Source organism: Cucurbita pepo, chromosome LG01 (genome assembly GCF_002806865.2).
Source record: "Cucurbita pepo subsp. pepo cultivar mu-cu-16 chromosome LG01, ASM280686v2, whole genome shotgun sequence".
Classification (NCBI taxonomy): domain Eukaryota; kingdom Viridiplantae; phylum Streptophyta; class Magnoliopsida; order Cucurbitales; family Cucurbitaceae; genus Cucurbita; species Cucurbita pepo.
This window is the reverse complement of record NC_036638.1, coordinates 4,053,631-4,070,916: the sequence shown is the minus strand read 5'-3', so window position 1 is coordinate 4,070,916 and position 17,286 is coordinate 4,053,631. Positions and strand designations below refer to the sequence as shown.

Here is a 17,286-nt window from a genome sequence, read left to right as displayed (position 1 = left end):
ATTTTTTTTTTTTTTTTTTTTTTTTAATACACTTTTGATTTTTTCTTTTTCTTTTTATTTTAATGAATTATATGGATCAACTCAGTTCATCCTACACAATTCTCAAGACCAACACTTTTATTGTTGAAATTTGAACTCAAGTGTGATATGTTCGGTTCTTGAAGTTTGAATTTAATTGTATCATGACATAGTAGTTAATATAAATTAACTAATTAAACTTCTTTGTTAATTTTTATGTTGTAGTGATCAGTTAAAAAAAAATTAAATTCATATAATAAATATCAAAAGAGTTAGATTTAAAAATTTATTGGTAAAATAGAAACGAAGATAATATTGAATTTAAGCCTTTTAACCTAAAAAAGAATTGTTTTTGTCTTAACTATTAAAATTTGCTAGAAGTAATTTAAAATATCAACTTTTATCCCTAAAACTTATATATTCAAAATATGTATATAAGTGATTTTAAACAGTCAAAATTACTTTCTTTTTTTTTGTTTTACTTTATATTTTGAATGTGCTATATTTTCTTTTGAAAGAAAACCAAAATGTTCAAATCGTCACCTATATTAAATTTAAAAAAAAAATACAATTTAATATTTGAAATTTTAAAATTAAGTTATATAGTGATTTTCTTTTCAGTTTTTTTTTTTTTTTTGTGGGGCAAAATTTTGTGGTGATACCAATAATTGGCTGATGGCTCCCTTCTTCTTTCCATACCATTTATTAAAACAGTGATAGCTTTAAAAAATGAGGAAAATACGAATTTAATTACGTGGTTGCATCTCGTATCTTAAAAAGAAATATATGTGCTATGCATGTCCACGTAAACTTTACAAAAAAAAAAAAATGTAATTTCAATAGTATGTCATGTTTGTTCGGACATTTTAAATTTTATATCTAATAAACTTTTAACTCGTATGTATTTTTAAAAATTGGAAATGAAGTGAAACCATATAAAATATCTAGGATATATATATATATATATAAATAATGAGTGTGATTAGGAATAATTTGATGTTATTTTTGGTGGGGGCCTTAAAAAGATTTCCCTTCAAAATGGGAAGCAAAGGAAAAAGGTAGGTTTATAATAGAGAGAGAGTGGGCACAGCTTTGACTGAANTTTTTTTTTTTTTTTTTTTTTTTTTTTTTTTTTTTTTTTTTTTTTTACTTTATATTTTGAATGTGCTATATTTTCTTTTGAAAAAAACCAAAATGTTCAAATCGTCACCTATATTAAATTTAAAAAAAAAATACAATTTAATATTTGAAAATTTAAAATTAAGTTATAAAGTAATTTTCTTTTCAATTTTTTTTTTGGGGCAAAATTTTGTTGGTGATAACAATAATTGGCTGATGGCTCCCTTCTTCTTTCCATACCATTTATTAAAACAGTGATAGTTTTAAAAAAATGAGGAAAATACGAACTTAATTACAGAGTTGCATCTCGTATCTTAAAAAGAAATATACGTGTTATTCATACCTACGTAAACTTTACAAAAAAAAGAAAAAAAATGTAATTTCAATAGTATATCATGTTTGTTCGGACATTTTAAATTTTGTATCTAATAAACTTTTAACTGGTATGCATTTTTTAAAAATTGGGAATGAAGTGAAACCCTATAAAATATCTAGGATATATATATATATATATATATATATATATAATGAGTGTGATTAGGAATAATTTGATGTTATTTTTGGTGGGGGCTTAAAAAGATTTCCCTTCAAAATGGGAAGCAAGGGAAAAAGGTAGGTTATAATAGAGAGAGAGTGGGCACAGCTTTGACTGAAGAAAAGGGAAAAAGAGGCACACCACCCACGTGCATTGCCAGACACCACACTCCCAACACTTCTCTGCCCTTTTTTTTTTATTATTATTATTTTCGACACAGAATAAAGAAACAAAATGTCCTAAATCCCGTGTTTCCTCCTACTTTTTTTTTTTTTTTTTTCATTTAATTATAAAGTGTTTGATTTGATTTTATTTTTTTAATTCTCAGAAATTATTTTCTATTAAATAAATAATAAAAATATAAGTCAATCGCTTAGAATTTGAGATATTATAGGAAATTATTTCGAAAATATTTTGTATGAAGGGAAGTAATCGGAGGCAGATAATAACAAAAACAATAATTAATTTCTTTAAAAAATAGGCATTAAAGAAACATAAATATTTAAAAGTGAAAATTCTTCTAATTATTTTCGCTTAGATTTGAAGTTGAATTAAAATAATTAAAGAAATAAAATGTAAACCTAAAGGGAGAAAAGAAGAAAGGGCAAAAGGCATGCGGGCCACCTCATGCATGGGTCCCACACCGCTATGAGCTGCCACCATCCTCCACTTTTATTAATTAATTTATTATTTCATCATTTTTCTGTTTTTTTTTTTTTTTTTTTTTTTTTTTNGTTTGCCTCCCACTTAAGCCCAAACTTACATTGGACTGGACTGTTTTAAGCCCACCCTTGATAAGTTGAGAATTTAAAACAACTCATTTTGGACCTCATAGAAAAGACAATCGAATAGGGGAGGGTGTTCGGCGCGTGCCAAACACAATGTGACATGCACTTGGCCTGGCGCGCATGGTTAGCCTAAAAGAATCTTAGTCAGAAGTGTCTTGTGTACTGCCTCCCTTACTGTTATAGTTGCACTCTTTTGGAATTTTCAGTCCAATTGTGTGATACTCACTCTCGCCCTCTCGCCCTCAAGTAAGTCAACCAACTAAATTTTGAGTCTCCGTTGGTCCGGACGATGTATGCTTAAGCCTCAAACTCCGCTCTTGCAAAATGGTCTTAGAAAATAGGAACGAAAGTTTTTGGAAATAAATTTAAGAACATGGGTTAGCGAGCAATAAACAACAACATTACTAATAATATACAACCTAGGTAGAAAAAGCTAACAATTAGTCGTATGTGCTCTATCTTACATTTTGAAGTAAATTAGTATTAATTGATGTAGACGTCATTTTAGTAAAATGTTATACATGTACAAATTATAATAAATAGACATGGGAACACGAGTAACATGGACAAACATGATCATGACAGTTAACAAACCTCCAAATGTGCCCCTATCAAAGTTTCAAATTTTTAATTGGTATAATTTTTTAGGTTTAAGGGGATGAATTGACTTTTTGTTTGAAAAAAAACAGCCACAAATAACTTCAATTTAAGAAAACGAAAACAAGTAAAGTTAAAGGAAGAAAAAAAAACAAAGAACACAGAGAGAATAGAGAGCACGGCTCTTGGAGTGCGATTGGACCGAGAAAAGCGCGATGGATCTGAACCACAAATAACAATTGTTGAAGAAGACGCGGGCAGTGGCACCACGTGCAAAGAGAAGAGGGTAATCTAACAACGAAACCCCATCTCCACCATCCATTCCCATTCATCCATCCATTTGCATCCAATCTCCACACACCCAGTGCATGTTGTGGCAATATAAACAAACAAAAAAGCTTGGGACCCGCGTTAGATATGTAACTGGTGGATGAGAATAATCGGAGAACGCCATTCATTTCTCCACTCTCCTCCCTTTCCTCTTACAAAACTTGTGGCCATCCATTTCGCTCCCTCTTTCAAGTGCTAATTTGACAAAAAAGATCTTCCGTTTTTCCCTCTCTTCATTGCCTTCCATGTGCTCTTCTTCCTATTTATTATTGTTTCCCTTAGCCCAATTGTCTTCTCGAATCTTCTTTTACCCCCCCCAGGCCCCGCTAATCCAACCCCATTTCTCAATTTTCTCTGTTTCGATCCTCTTTGCTTTTATTTCCCTTTCTCTCTCTCTCTCTCTTCCTAGTCATTTCCCACCATCGTTTTCGTTGTCAAACGTCAAGCCCATCTTTAATGGAGCTATAATTTGGTCTAGGAAACGTCAGGAACTTGTTGTTCTTGTTCTTATTGGTTTCTGATTTGTGGGGGTTTGGTTTATTTGGGGCAGTTGTTTTTGGGTTTGTTTTCGTTTTCTTTTTCATCGTGTTTGTGGATGAGGACGGGGATATGAAGGCGTTGCTGTTGTAGTTTTAGTGTGGTTGATTTTGTTGGGGAGAGGAAATGAGAGTGGGGAGCTTCAATTATGAGAACACTTTGTGACTCTTGTGAAAGCGCTGCCGCTATCGTCTTTTGTGCTGCTGACGAAGCCGCCCTTTGCCGCTCTTGTGATGAGAAGGTATTCCTCTTCGTTTCTTTCTTCTTTCTTTTGTTTGCCTTATTTGATTATTGCCCATATGGGTTGATTTTGCGTTATGTTGACTGTGACCACTTCACTTCTGCAATGAGAATCTGGTGGATTGATAATTGAATCATGGATTATTGGCCCTTATAAATTCTGGGTTGTCCTTAGATATGTGTCTGCATTTGATAATTGTATTGCTGGTGGATCTTGTACTTGATCAGAGGAATCTCTTCCTGTGGCTGTTAGGTGACTTTGGAGGAAGGCTTTTGTTGCTGTCAATTCAGCAAGAAATATGCTTCTGCATTGCCTTGGATCTCTCTCAGCAATCTATCTTTAAAGGACAAATTCTCATGTTGACTGACACAGAAACATGATCACTCATTGAATTTATATAAAACAAGTGCCTGATGGTTCTGTTGGATATATAACATCAGGATTTGTCTGCTTGGATGATAATTTGACTGATCTTTGACCACTTGGTTTTGATGTCCGGACCTCCTGTCGCGTGGTTGTCTGTGAGATCCTACATCGGTTGGAGAGGAAAACGAAGCATTCTTTATAAGGGTGTAGAAACCTCTCTCTAGTACTCGTTTTAAAACCTTGAGCGGAAGCCCATAAAGGAAAGCCCAATCTGCTATTGGTGGGTTTGAGCTGATTACAAATGGTATCGGAGTCAGTCATCGGAGGTGTGCTGGCGAGGACCCTCGCCCCCAAAGTGTGGATTGTGAGATCGCACATCAGTTGGAGAGGGGAATGAAGCATTTTGTGGAAACTCTCCCTAGTAGATGTGTTTTAAAACTTGAGGGGAATGAGAAAGCCCAAAGAGAACAATGTCGCGTAGTGGTGGGTCTAGGCTGTTACACTGTCATTCAAGTGTAGCTCTGGAGTTTATCGATTCCCTTTTCAAGGATAATAGATTGATATTTGATGTGACTTTATATTATTCTCACTCAGTTTTGTGCCATCAAATTCTTTCCTGCTTGCTGCTGTCCTAGAAGTTGTGTTTGTTTCATATAAAAAAAAAAAAAACTTAAAACTGAAGCTGAAATCTTAATAAATATGTTGTAAACTTGTTATGAAAGGTCCATCTGTGCAATAAACTCGCAAGTCGACATGTAAGAGTTGGCCTTGCAAGTCCCAGTGATGTCCCCCGCTGCGATATATGCGAGAATGCACCTGGTATGGACGTTTTTCCTTCTGTTTTTCGTACTTGTTAGCTTTGTTATGTACCACGATTCGGGACAGTCTAGTTAACTTAGATGTATTTATTTTTTGGCCTTGGAAATTGCTTGCAGCTTTCTTTTACTGTGAGATAGATGGAAGTTCCCTTTGTTTGCAATGTGACATGGTCGTTCATGTTGGAGGGAAAAGGACACATAAGAGATACCTTTTGCTAAGGCAGAGGTTTGAGGTTGGTCGATAGATTGCGATACGACCTTGTGTGTTTTCCAGCTACATAAGAATTGGAACTTTGAACTTGTTTCTTTTTCAGTTTCCAGGAGATAAACCTATAAACCTTGATGCGCCGTCTCCACATTCCAAGGTTCCCAATAATATTGGTAGAGGGCATAACCAGACACTGCCCCATAAAGTCGCCGCGGAAGACAACCAGCGAAATCATCACCGATTATCGCCTGTTCGGGAGGCTAATGACGATGGTCATGCAGAGACTGATACGAAAATGATCGATTTGAATATGAAGCCTCAAAGGGTCCATGGGCAGGCTGCTAATAATCAGGTTCAACTGCTTTTCCTTATCTCTTCCTCCATAGTGTCAACTGTTTGTTTGGAGATTCCAAAACATGGAATGGTTCTAAATCCCTAACTCAATCATCGTGACTACAAACCACACCCCGAGTTGGTGGCCTAGCAGTCAATAAGGACCATGTAAGACTAAGTAGTTATCTCGTTGGAACGTGTCTGTTAGGGACACCCTTATAAAACATACTTCGTTTTCCTCTCCAACTGAGGTGGGATCTCACAATCGATTGGAGAGGGGAACGGACATTCTTTATAAGGGTGTGGAAACCTTTTCCTAATAGACGTTTTAAAAACCTTGAGGAAGTGCAGTGGGTTTGGGCTTGGACACATGCTGACTCAAACAATCACAGTACAAAAATAATAACAATAATAATGTTACTCTTAAGGAAGCCGACCGACAACTAATGTCAAATGAATGGATACCATGTTCTTATCCTTGTCTGCTATAAAGTATCACATGATCAACTACTGTTTTCAAATATATTACATTATATTCCAAGGCGAGCATCTGTGTAGTATCTATGAAACCTGGGTTTCTTTTTCAGGATCTGTGATCACGAACCGTGGAGTATAAATTTCGATGACACATTAACACAATTGCAGCCAGTCCTCCCCTCCCTTCCGATTCAAACCAGAAGTGGTTCGGTTGCTCGTAGTGGAAACCGACATTGTTTGTTTCGGTCAGGGGGGCCAACACGTCTAGTGTCGAGCTTGTTTAGCATTGTAGAGAAGTGGTTGGGTAGATTTGAAAGCAAAAGATAAGAGAAAAGCAGAGCATTTTAGTGAAATTGCAGGTTCTGTAATATTACAAGTTTAGAGACAGATCCAGGAGCCGTGGTTGGGAGGGCAGGATGGTATAAAACACCCCTTCTTTTGTATTTGGTTGGAAAAAAGCGCCTACTTTCATTTTTACTTGGGAGTTCAGGTGAGAACTGAAATGGATAGAGGAAGCTTGCTTGCCATTATTTATTGCTCTTCTCTCTTGTTTCGTTGCTAAAGTGGTTTGCCTCATCTCCATTTTTGGTTTAATATTTATTTTATGACTTTATTAACATAAATAGTTGTGGCTCAATCTAAATTCTTAATCACGAGCTCAATCAGTGGCTCAAGGGGAGTTGATGTAGAATTTTTTATGGAAAAAGTAATTTTCTCAAAATAATGGATGGAAAAAGTAAATATAGTCTAATTTTTTTTTTTCCTTCAATGGAATTATTATTATCAATTTAGTTCTAATTTAATCTATTTCTTTATAACAATTTTGTAGCGTAGGTTGATTTTTATTATTTAATAATTTAAACTTGGTAATTTATTATTAGAAATTTTATCAAACCTTAATCTGGATTAAATACTAAAATTTAGGACTAAATTATTACAAATTTAAAAATATATATATAAATTTTAATTTTTATCAAAATTATAAGGACTAAGATTGGACCCAATTTTACTCAAATATTTTAAATAAAGGTTCTTATGAGTCATAATCTTATAATCATCTTTATTCCACAATATTTTGATTGTCATTTTTTCAAAAAGTTGAAAGCGCTAGAAACACTGGGACAAAATGATAGCATGACAACAGTTAGAGATAATAAAAAAATTAAGGCAATTCTCGATGGCTTTCCCACGTTAATATCAANTTCTTCCTCTTTCTTAGCCAATTCTCGATGGCTTTCCCACGTTAATATCAAAGAAGCCCACTCGAATATAAAAAAGTTTGTTTTTGTTAGATTGGCGGTAGGTTCTTGGTTTACAATTCAATGAAAGAATAATCTTCTTGTTCATGAAGAGGCGATTTTTCGTAAAAATGTATATGAGAAGGGAGGGTGTTGTCACAATTGCAAGACAAAAGTATGCTCAACCCTCCTACCCTTGGTTTTAGAAAATAGGGTCATAGAATGTGAACCCTCCAGCTCCCCTGCTAACAAACGATTTAAATCCCTCCTTTCTTAATAAATAGCAATATTTCCTTAATTAACTAAAGACTCTAAATTTTATGGACTAAAAGTGTATACAAATACTCCTATAGAATAATTGATACCTAAATAAAAAGTAAGATAATAATCTTTTTTTATAAAAACAGAGGCAAAAATACGCGGGATAATTGACATGAAATGAAGTTGTCACGACCACAATTTTCCAAATGAATGCTTGCAAGGCAAATAAAGAAAATGTGCACGTGGGATAAATGAAAAGAATTGTAAATGGAAAATCAGAACGAATAACTTTTTACATGGACTTACAATATTAAATTTTTTTAAAAATTTATTTACTAAAAGATAAAAGATTTGAATCTATAAATAAAAGAGGGGAGGAAACTATATAAACATACACATGCATGTCTACAAAACTCGCAATTTGTTAGTTCATTTTCAATTGGTGTCGGTATCATAAATCATGAGCAAGGTCGTGATGGTTGCTCGATTGTGGCTGGCGGTGGCGATGGCGGTGTTTTCATCGGCCTTCGTAAACGGCCATGTGACGCTTGGGTGGCTGTCTACAAGAAGCGAGTTCTTAACCCAGGAGGAGTTTTGGTTTGACCAGACCCTCGATCACTTCTCTCATTATGTAAAATTGCCTTCTCTCTTCTTCTGCCTTAGTTTCCATTTCAATTGGATTCATCACATCTGATGACTGTTGGATTTGACTCGGGATTATTGTTCTGTGAAGCGTACTTGGCTTGATTCTGGTTTGTCTGAAATGAACTTGAGAAGTCGGAGTTCAATATATGGTTGATATAATTGTTCTATGCTTAAATTCTGACCTATATGCATTTTTAGTCGGTATGAACAATTATCTATGACAATGTATCACTCTGAAATACGAATTTTCTATTTGCTTCGTTCCCCTCCATATCTGTAGCTTCGTCGCGACCGTGGCATCTTGTAATTCAATTCTCTTACAATTTCTTGTATTTGTGAATTTCATACTTGTTACTTCAATTTACGTCTGTCATTCTCATCTTGGGTGCTGATATATACAGAACCGTCATAAGTTTCAGCAGCGCTATTTTGAATTCCTTGACTACTTTCGGATACCGGACGGGCCGATATTTTTTAGAATCTGTGGTGAAGGCCCCTGCAACGGGATTGCCAACGATTACCTAAGTGTATGTTCGACAATCATATCTGAAGAGATGTGTTTATGATTTCTTGTCGGAATGATGAAATGAGGGTGAATCTGCGGACATGATATTTATTGGTTGTTTACGTTAATTAGGAGTTCTTGTAGATGGATAGATAAAGAAGAGTAAGATAGAAAGTGAGCGAGTGACAGAGAAATCTATCTTCTTCTTAAGTTCCTTAAGTTATTTGAAGAGGTCATCTCTTTTTTCTTGTTCACTTACGTTATGCAGATTCTGGCAAAGAAGTTTGGAGCAGCCATTGTTTCTCTTGAGCATCGCTACTATGGGAAGAGTTCTCCTTTCAAGTCATTGACGACAAATAACTTGAGATATCTTTCATCCAAGCAAGCTCTGTTTGATTTGGCTGTTTTTCGTCAGTATTATCAGGTAATTATTATCCAATTTGTAGCTATATCATCAATTAAAAGGTGAAGTTCATTTTCTTATCCTTCTACTTGGAAGAGTTGAAGTATAGCTTATATTCAATTTATGTGATTGAAAAATCAGATTGAATACTTGTATGTTCGCACGTGTCAGATGACTCGTAATCAAGTGAAATAATAGGAAAATATAACAGGATATTGGATTTCTGCACTTCACTTCCTAAAGATATAGTTTATTTTTTAACAATTAATGACTTCACCAGCCTAATGTAAACTAATGTTGGTCTGTTGGTGATTTACTTGCAGGATTCCTTAAATCTGAAACTGGACAGAAAGAGTGAAAACCCGTGGTTCGTTTTTGGTGTTTCATATTCAGGAGCTCTTAGTGCTTGGTTTCAACTTAAGTTTCCTCATTTAACGTGTGGAAGCCTCGCAAGTTCTGCTGTTGTCCTTGCCGTCTTTAATTTCACTGATTTTGATCAGCAGGTGATTCAAATATCATGTTATTGGTTATATGCATTCTTGCTCTCTGATTCGATCAACTTCAGATTCTATGCAAGAATAACATTTTTTTTTTTTTTTTTTTNGATTGGCGAGTCTGCTGGTCCAGCTTGTAAGGCTGCTTTACAAGAAACCAATCAACTTGTTGAGCAAAGGTTTGCAATCAACAAAGAAGAAGTACAGGCATTGTTTGGTGCGGAAGAGGTCGATTTTCCATATAATCATCTATAGTGGGACACAGTATTTGTAGTCCTCATATTTTCCTTCTGATATCTAGCCTGTGTTTACAGATGGAAGTGGATGGGGATTTCTTTTATTTCCTGGCAGATGCTGCTGCTATGGCGGTACACTTAAATTTTTGAAGCCTCTCTGTAAGAATTTTCACTTTTCAATGTTGGTTATCTTTATTTGTTAAAAATGTGCAGTTTCAGTATGGAAATCCAGATAAATTGTGTTGTCCTCTTGTTGAAGCAAAGAATGCGGGAAAGGATTTAGTGGTATTCATTCATGTATTTCTTCTCAGTTCTTACCTTTATGCTTTACTTGTTTATAGCCTGTTTTGTTTCTTAATAAAAAAATGGAGGAACTATATTAGATACTAAGAATGAGCAAGAAATTGGACAAAAACTAAAAGTTTAGAGGTAATGAATAGAAGGAATAGTACAATTTTTGTTAAAAATAAGCCTACAAAAGAAGCCAGGATATGAACTTTGTGCCACTCTAAAACTTGTCTTCCACTTAGAAATTCTATTACTCCTCTCTTAATGAAGTGCAACTAGACATCCAATCCTTCAAACTCAAGAATTAAGGAATATGATGAACCTTTTTTTATCATCATCATGCTCAAATCTCTAGATAAGTTCCCAATAGTTGTTAGATTTTAAGCACTAATAGTGACTCAACTAATAGTATAGTAGATTTATCTGTTAAGAGGCTCTCAATAGAATCTTGAAGTGTTTGGAATGACCTCTTGTTTGCCACCCTAATGTTCTATGGACATGCGATAGTGCTTAACGAGGCTGAAAGGGACATCTCCCATTCATTTAAGACCTTCACAATTAAAAGGATGAGATAGAAAAACTGGTCGAAGGAATGCTAGCCACTGCACCATGTTTTTTTGGGTTCTATCCGTGCTAGCAGCCAATTAGCTATTTTGCTGTGGCTGGTCTCTGTGTATTATCTAGCATTTGCAAAATCAAAGAAAAAGGAAAATAAAAAGAGCTTCAAGTACAAGAAAGGAGATGGCCTTTTGAAAAGGCCACAGAATTTAGTTATTAGCATCTGCTTGCCAATAACTAACCTTGATATACTTGTTTCTATACCCGAACAAACATATCAAACTCTGTTTCCATCCCACAGTTAATTTACTTGTTTAGCCATCTTAACATAGCTGCCAAATTTGTCTGGTCTATAAAAAATGTTGCTTGAAGGTTTAAACTAAAAGTTGGGCAAGCCATGTCGAAAAAGTTTATATTCAACAAACCCATGCAAAATAAATGATTTCCGACCTCCCTCTACACTACAGTGTCCTTTAAATGGACACATTTTAAGGATAATAATCGGGTTTCTGCTCAGAATGTGCATATTTTCACATACATATGTTACCTTTATCAACGTTTTCTGAGACATTTTTACACCGTGAATGGCACATTTTCACCTGCAGGATGCCTATGCCAAATACGTTAAAAATTATTTCCTTGGAAGTTTTGGTTCAAACGTTCGGACTTACATTCAGAAACACTTGAAAAACACCACTCTGGGTGAAGATAGTGCTGACCGGTTGTGGTGGTTCCAAGTTTGTACTGAAGTTGCATATTTTCAGGTAGCACCTGCAAATGATAGCATTCGATCCTCCAAAGTTGATATAAGGTATTTTTCCAGTCCCCTCTTCATAGATTTCGTGATTGTGATAGTTTATCATATTTCCATACTCCCTTTTAGCAGCTATTTGTTTACAAATAACTCAAGTAACCACAGATATCATCTGGATCTCTGCAAAAATGTTTTCGGAGAGGGCTTCTATCCTGATGTAGACACTACCAATATTTACTATGGAGGCACAAAAATTGCTGGTGTGTACTCCAGACTTCTTTTCTGGCTACCTCTACTTCACTTTAGTGTATTATACAAAAGGTTCTATGCTTTTAAGTTTTAGAACCCAGTTACTTCAACCCTGATCCCTGAAATTTCTTCTTATTTTTAGTACTTTGTATGAAAGCACTTCTTGGCCAGTTCAACAAAACTTCCAAATTTCCCTTGTAGATAAGCTTTACCTTTCAACGACCAACTGTTTGTTTTTCCATAGATCAGGACAATGACACTGGTTCAAGTCTTATTTTACACGTAGTTTGAAAAAAATATTGTTTTTTGCAGGTTCAAAAATAGTTTTTACAAATGGTTCGCAGGATCCTTGGCGCCATGCATCCAAGCAAATACCATCTCCAGACAGTGAGTTCTGAATTATTGACTCTTAAAAGAATAGTTATATGTGAACTTCTCGGCCTCAGAGTGATCTTAGTCTTTGGGAAGGCTAGTTACTCTGGATTGTTTTGTGGGTTTGCCTGGAAATGTTTTCGTCTCATCTAAGGAGTTCCATTGATTTTGTGAAATCAAGTCAAGAACATATTTACATAAATGAACGGCCATTTTAATTTAAAGTAATGATGATACTGAGTTTGATTAGGCCAGTGTCATTTACAATTCTTCTTCCTTTTTTTCTTTCTTTCCCTTTTTAATATATATTTTTATTTCAATTCAGTGCCATCGTACCTCGTGACATGTCGCAACTGTGGTCATGGAACTGATTTGCGGGGATGTCCCCAATCTCCACCAAATATTGAAGGTATCTAAAGATCTTCCGTTATATCCTTCTCTTCATTCTGTCTACAAATCATATTATCGAATTTCGAGCTTTGAGATTTCTGGTGGTCAATTTGATTTCATATAGAACTCCTACGTTTATTGGGGAAGGAGGAGAAGGAGGTCATTTATCCAAAGCCAGATTGACGGTCCTTAGTCAATCAAATATATATTAATGTATGAAATTTGATTTTCAAACTTATGGTTTGAATGTGAATTTAGCAAATCACATCGAAACTGCATCTTTTTTTCTTTTTTTTTTTTCTACTTTTTTTCTTTCCAAATGGAAGTTAAAAGTCGACTTTTATGGAGAGGAAAAAAAAAATGACGTCCCACCACCAAAAGGAACTCAAAGTAAAATGAGATCTAAAGAGTAAGTACGGGATGCACAAAGAGAAACATTGAGCCTAATAGGGGAACACAGGTTAGAAGACCCCCTCTTGACTCCCATAGAGGTTCGATTGTACCTCTCGTATCAAAGACTCCACAGCAAGCACATACATTTCCTTCTCATAGCCCACGACAGAGAGAACTAAATCAGAAAAGGAAGGGAGCTCTCAATGGCTATTTCTTTCCAAGGATTCTTGTAAGAGCCTTTGACTCCACCCGACAGCCAGCCACTTAGAAGGCTGGGGACTGTACTTCCTCGCTATGATCCCACACCAAAGGAAAATGCCAAAGCCATTTTGGTTTTTGTTGCGAACCCTTAAATTCCAAATTTCGAACCCATCAAGGGCGACGGGTTTCCCCCACCAAACCTATGTGCAATCTACTTGTTCCTCCTTGCCATGAATTTGATCTCCCTGTGTGTCTCTTCAGGTGATGCTCACAGCTGTACCTCCCCTGCTACAGTTTACAAAGTTAGGCAGCAGTTAGTGAAAAAGATGGACCTTTGGCTGTCGGAGTGCCAAGCCTCTATTAATAGGAAATATGTTTGATGCTTAGCTTTGACTGCTAAACCACTCTCAGTATTCCATCCTATTCTTTATGTATATCCTTAAAGCAGATGTTTATACGCTCCTTTGAGGACATATCATCCTATTGATGCGACCAGAGAGCCCAAACTGTGTGGCCATTTATGTAATTATCCTACCATAATTCAATAATGGATGGAATGAAATGTCCCTTTTCTTGATAACTCTATGTTGTTTCTTTGAATAGAATCGTTCTAGAAATCATTAATATTTATAAATTAAACTTCACATAGATTATTGTCATAGTTATAAGTTATCCAAGAATAAAAATATATTTTTTTGTTGTATTATATTAGTTTTTAATCTCTTGCATAAAAATCGTGGTCAGATTTAGTTGTTAAATTATTTTATTAATAATTTTGCCAAAATTTTCAGCGGATGTCTGTTATTCACTTATTAGATAACTAACTTTTTCATTTGATTATTATTTCTACTAACGTTTTCAATATAACAATTTTGATTAAATGAGGCAATACAAGTGAATAAAAAGGACAATTATATATTTATTCACATATCTGATCATTATAATTTTAAAAGTACAAAAATTATATTGTCAACTAAATAATATGAAAACTGTAGACGAAACTATGATTTGAGATTTTCATACGACATGGTGCCTCACCTTGCTAAAGTCCACACCTTATGGCTCATGCTAAAAAAAAAAAAAAAAAAAAAAAAAAAAAAAAAAAAAAAAAAAAAAAAANACCTCGCAATAGAAAAAATCTTTGCTCTGCTACTTTAAATACGTAGATGAAACCCAGAGTAAGATATAGGTTATTAGTGAAGTGGTTACTTCAAAGCCTCTCAATCCTTTTATAACAGGGGGGATCACAGATACCACCAAAAAGGTTCCCAACAGCCATGAGAATATGAAAGCTCCAGCCCTGTACCATTGAAAAAAAACTCCCATTAATTAAGCTCCGTTATCTTATCAGAAACCATTGAATTATGTTCTATATGGTTGTAGCAAAGAAGGAGAGTAGCCAATCAATCAACAAAAAAAGATATATTACGTTCAATCATAAAGTTCAAAAAGGAAACGATACGAATATTCTGGATGTACCCATAAAGGAATGCTCGGAGTTTGCTCTTCAGTCGATCGTGTATGAAATAGAAAGTGGCTATGAGTGATACAGCAACCTGAAGGGTTGGGCCTTCCTCAGTTGGGAAGAGAATGGTAAGAACGCCAAGAACTAAGAATGCAATTAATGCCGTGATCATGAATTTTGTAGATGGTGTTTGAAACCTGCTCCTTATAGCCTGCACAACCCGTGACTGATTGACTTCCCTGACCTTTTTCTTGAGGTCAATTTTCGGGTTCTTTCTGTCGTAAAATTTTTGCATAATAATTTTATCATGAGCTGCTTCAATGGCATCAACACTGTCTTTGTGCCCTGCGTACCTATTAATAAGGAAGTTTCTGGCAGATTGAATTTCATCTTCTGATGCTTCCTTACTTATGCCGAGCCGTTTGTATGGATCCCTTACATGAATTCGAGGGAATTCAGCTGCACTAGCAGAGAAAATCAAAGTTTTGGCCATGAACTTTTACCTTCTAAGAGTATTTTGATCATGAATTTCCAAATCTGAATATTTAACCCTTGAGGGTTGTAACCATTAGTCTAAACGGTCCCCAAACTTCTAATTTTCCCTTTCAAGCCACATAATTTTATTGTCTAATACCATTTCAACAAGGGAATAAGAACAATACCAGCAGAATCATTTGCAAGATCTCTGGAGGAAGCATCAAATGCACACTTAGTAGTGTGTCGAATTTGGAGAGTTTTGCATCTAAGAGCAGGACCCGTCCAGTAATTTCTGCATTAAACAAGTTAAATGAGGGTGAACTGGAAACACCACATCAGAACAATAGCGTGTATTAGTGAGCAGAACCTTTTGAGATACTGCAAATCAATAATTTCTCTAAAGTTCCCATTGGGAAAAGATGAAACCAGCTCACGTTGAATCCTAGTACTAGGTCTCAGAGGACAACATTTTGAGGGTTTGCCACTCAATCCCGACAAAATCATCATCGTACAGTATCACTAATGTGTTTGTATTCTCCGAGCCACAGAATCAGCAGCTGAATGGTTTTTAAAACCACAGTATTAGATACACTTTAAATAAGATTAAGAAACAGAAACTGAAAAAAATTTGATCATAATAAATTAGAAAATATCACTCTATAAGAATCCGAGCATCAGCCATGAATTGCACCAATCAACAAGATGAAGAGAATTGGTATGCTATATAGATTACCTTCCATTATTTAGTCATGGATAAACGAGAATATAAAGTCTCTCTTGAAATTTCCAGGGTGTTCTATCCTTGAGCAGTGGTTAGCAATGTCATATAATGAAGTTGTCCTCACTGGCACGCCGTTCGATGTTTGAGCTTCCCCTCAAAGTTTTAAAACGCATCAAATAGGGAGAGATTTCCACCTCCTTAGAAGGAATGTGCCGTTCCACGTACCAACCAATGTAGGATCTCACACAATCCACCTCTTTGAGGGGAAGAAATGTTATGTAATGTTATATAATGAAGTTGTCCTTGAGCAGTGGTTAGAAATGTTATATAATGAAGTTGTCCTTACTTGGCACGCCGGTATCTGAGCTTCCCCTCAAAATTTTAAAACGCATCTAATAGGGAGAGATTTCCACCTCCTTAGAAGGAATGTGCCGTTCCCGTTACCAACCAATGTAGGATCTCATAATCCACCCCTTAGAGGCCCAACGTCCTCGCTGGCACATAACCCCAGTCTCTTCTTCCAATAGTCAGTAATTGATCCTCTTTCTCAGTCAACAAAATTATGCGAGGAGAACAGAAGAAAGAGAAAATGCATAGAGAGACAAGTAGAATAAATTCGTTTTCATCCTCCCTCGCAGCCCATTTGGATAAAACTTTCAAACCGCAATCAAATTTTTCTAGAAAATTCATTCCACTTTCAGGGTTCAACATGTGAGCTATAGAGTGAAGTTAAGAGAGCTAAATCCATTCAACCAATCAAAGGAAATGCCGCAGTGAAGGTTAACTAACTTTTAGAGTACAAAAGAGCAAAATTATGCGATGCATGACGAAACAATAGTAAATTCCAGCAGAACCTCAATTGATAAAATTCGCTTAGTTCACCATCCACCCAAAATCAACTCAAAAAACGCACGAAATGAAATGAAGCTCAAAACCTCATGGGCGAAAATGCACGGCGGTCCGATAAGCAAAAGCTTCAGTTGGGTCGATCGCAAATGCTGAGCTGAAGGGAGAGGGAAGACGCTGACCTAGAGCTTTCGAAATGCGCTACCGAACCACTAAACCCTGCTTTCTGAAAAATGAGAACCCAATTAAGAAATAATAGATTTTTTAACTTGAATTTTTTATTTTGACGAGTGATTTATCTCCGCACTATTGCACAATTCTTTTCCACGTAATTAATCATATCTAATTTGAGGATTAAAAAAATATAACAACAATAATAGTAGATTTGTAAGGGTAGTTTGAGCACTTGTTCTAAAAAAAAAA

At 35.4% G+C, this 17,286-nt stretch overlaps 3 protein-coding genes across 4 annotated transcripts; 2 read left to right on the top strand and 1 right to left on the bottom strand.

Annotated features, from left to right (window-relative positions):
• The first annotated feature begins 3,480 nt into the window (after positions 1–3,480).
• LOC111806491 (B-box zinc finger protein 18-like) lies at positions 3,481–6,930 on the top strand. The gene is made up of 5 exons (XM_023691835.1): positions 3,481–4,165; positions 5,254–5,350; positions 5,467–5,582; positions 5,664–5,909; positions 6,478–6,930. Exons 1-5 carry the CDS (start codon positions 4,073–4,075, stop codon positions 6,484–6,486), a joined length of 561 nt encoding a protein of 186 aa, XP_023547603.1. The 5' UTR covers positions 3,481–4,072; the 3' UTR covers positions 6,487–6,930.
• A 1,373-nt stretch (positions 6,931–8,303) lies between these two features.
• LOC111808648 (probable serine protease EDA2) lies at positions 8,304–13,910 on the top strand. Its single transcript, XM_023694767.1, has 12 exons — positions 8,304–8,497; positions 8,913–9,038; positions 9,285–9,440; positions 9,743–9,921; positions 10,024–10,141; positions 10,228–10,281; positions 10,363–10,434; positions 11,601–11,806; positions 11,915–12,009; positions 12,311–12,385; positions 12,696–12,779; positions 13,616–13,910. Exons 1-12 carry the CDS (start codon positions 8,327–8,329, stop codon positions 13,732–13,734), a joined length of 1,455 nt encoding a protein of 484 aa, XP_023550535.1. The 5' UTR covers positions 8,304–8,326; the 3' UTR covers positions 13,735–13,910.
• Positions 13,911–14,462: 552 nt separating this feature from the next.
• Positions 14,463–17,136, bottom strand: LOC111804929 (protein CHAPERONE-LIKE PROTEIN OF POR1, chloroplastic-like). 2 transcript variants are annotated; one of them, XM_023689765.1, is made up of 5 exons: positions 16,953–17,136; positions 15,664–15,853; positions 15,482–15,588; positions 14,834–15,278; positions 14,463–14,654 (listed from the first exon to the last, which is right to left on the bottom strand). In XM_023689765.1, exons 2-5 carry the CDS (start codon positions 15,801–15,803, stop codon positions 14,504–14,506), a joined length of 843 nt encoding a protein of 280 aa, XP_023545533.1. In that variant the 5' UTR covers positions 15,804–15,853; positions 16,953–17,136; the 3' UTR covers positions 14,463–14,503. The 2 variants fall into 2 exon arrangements, with proteins under 2 accessions (XP_023545533.1, XP_023545541.1); XM_023689773.1 differs by lacking the exon at positions 16,953–17,136 and adding an exon at positions 16,030–16,946.
• Positions 17,137–17,286: the final 150 nt, after the last annotated feature.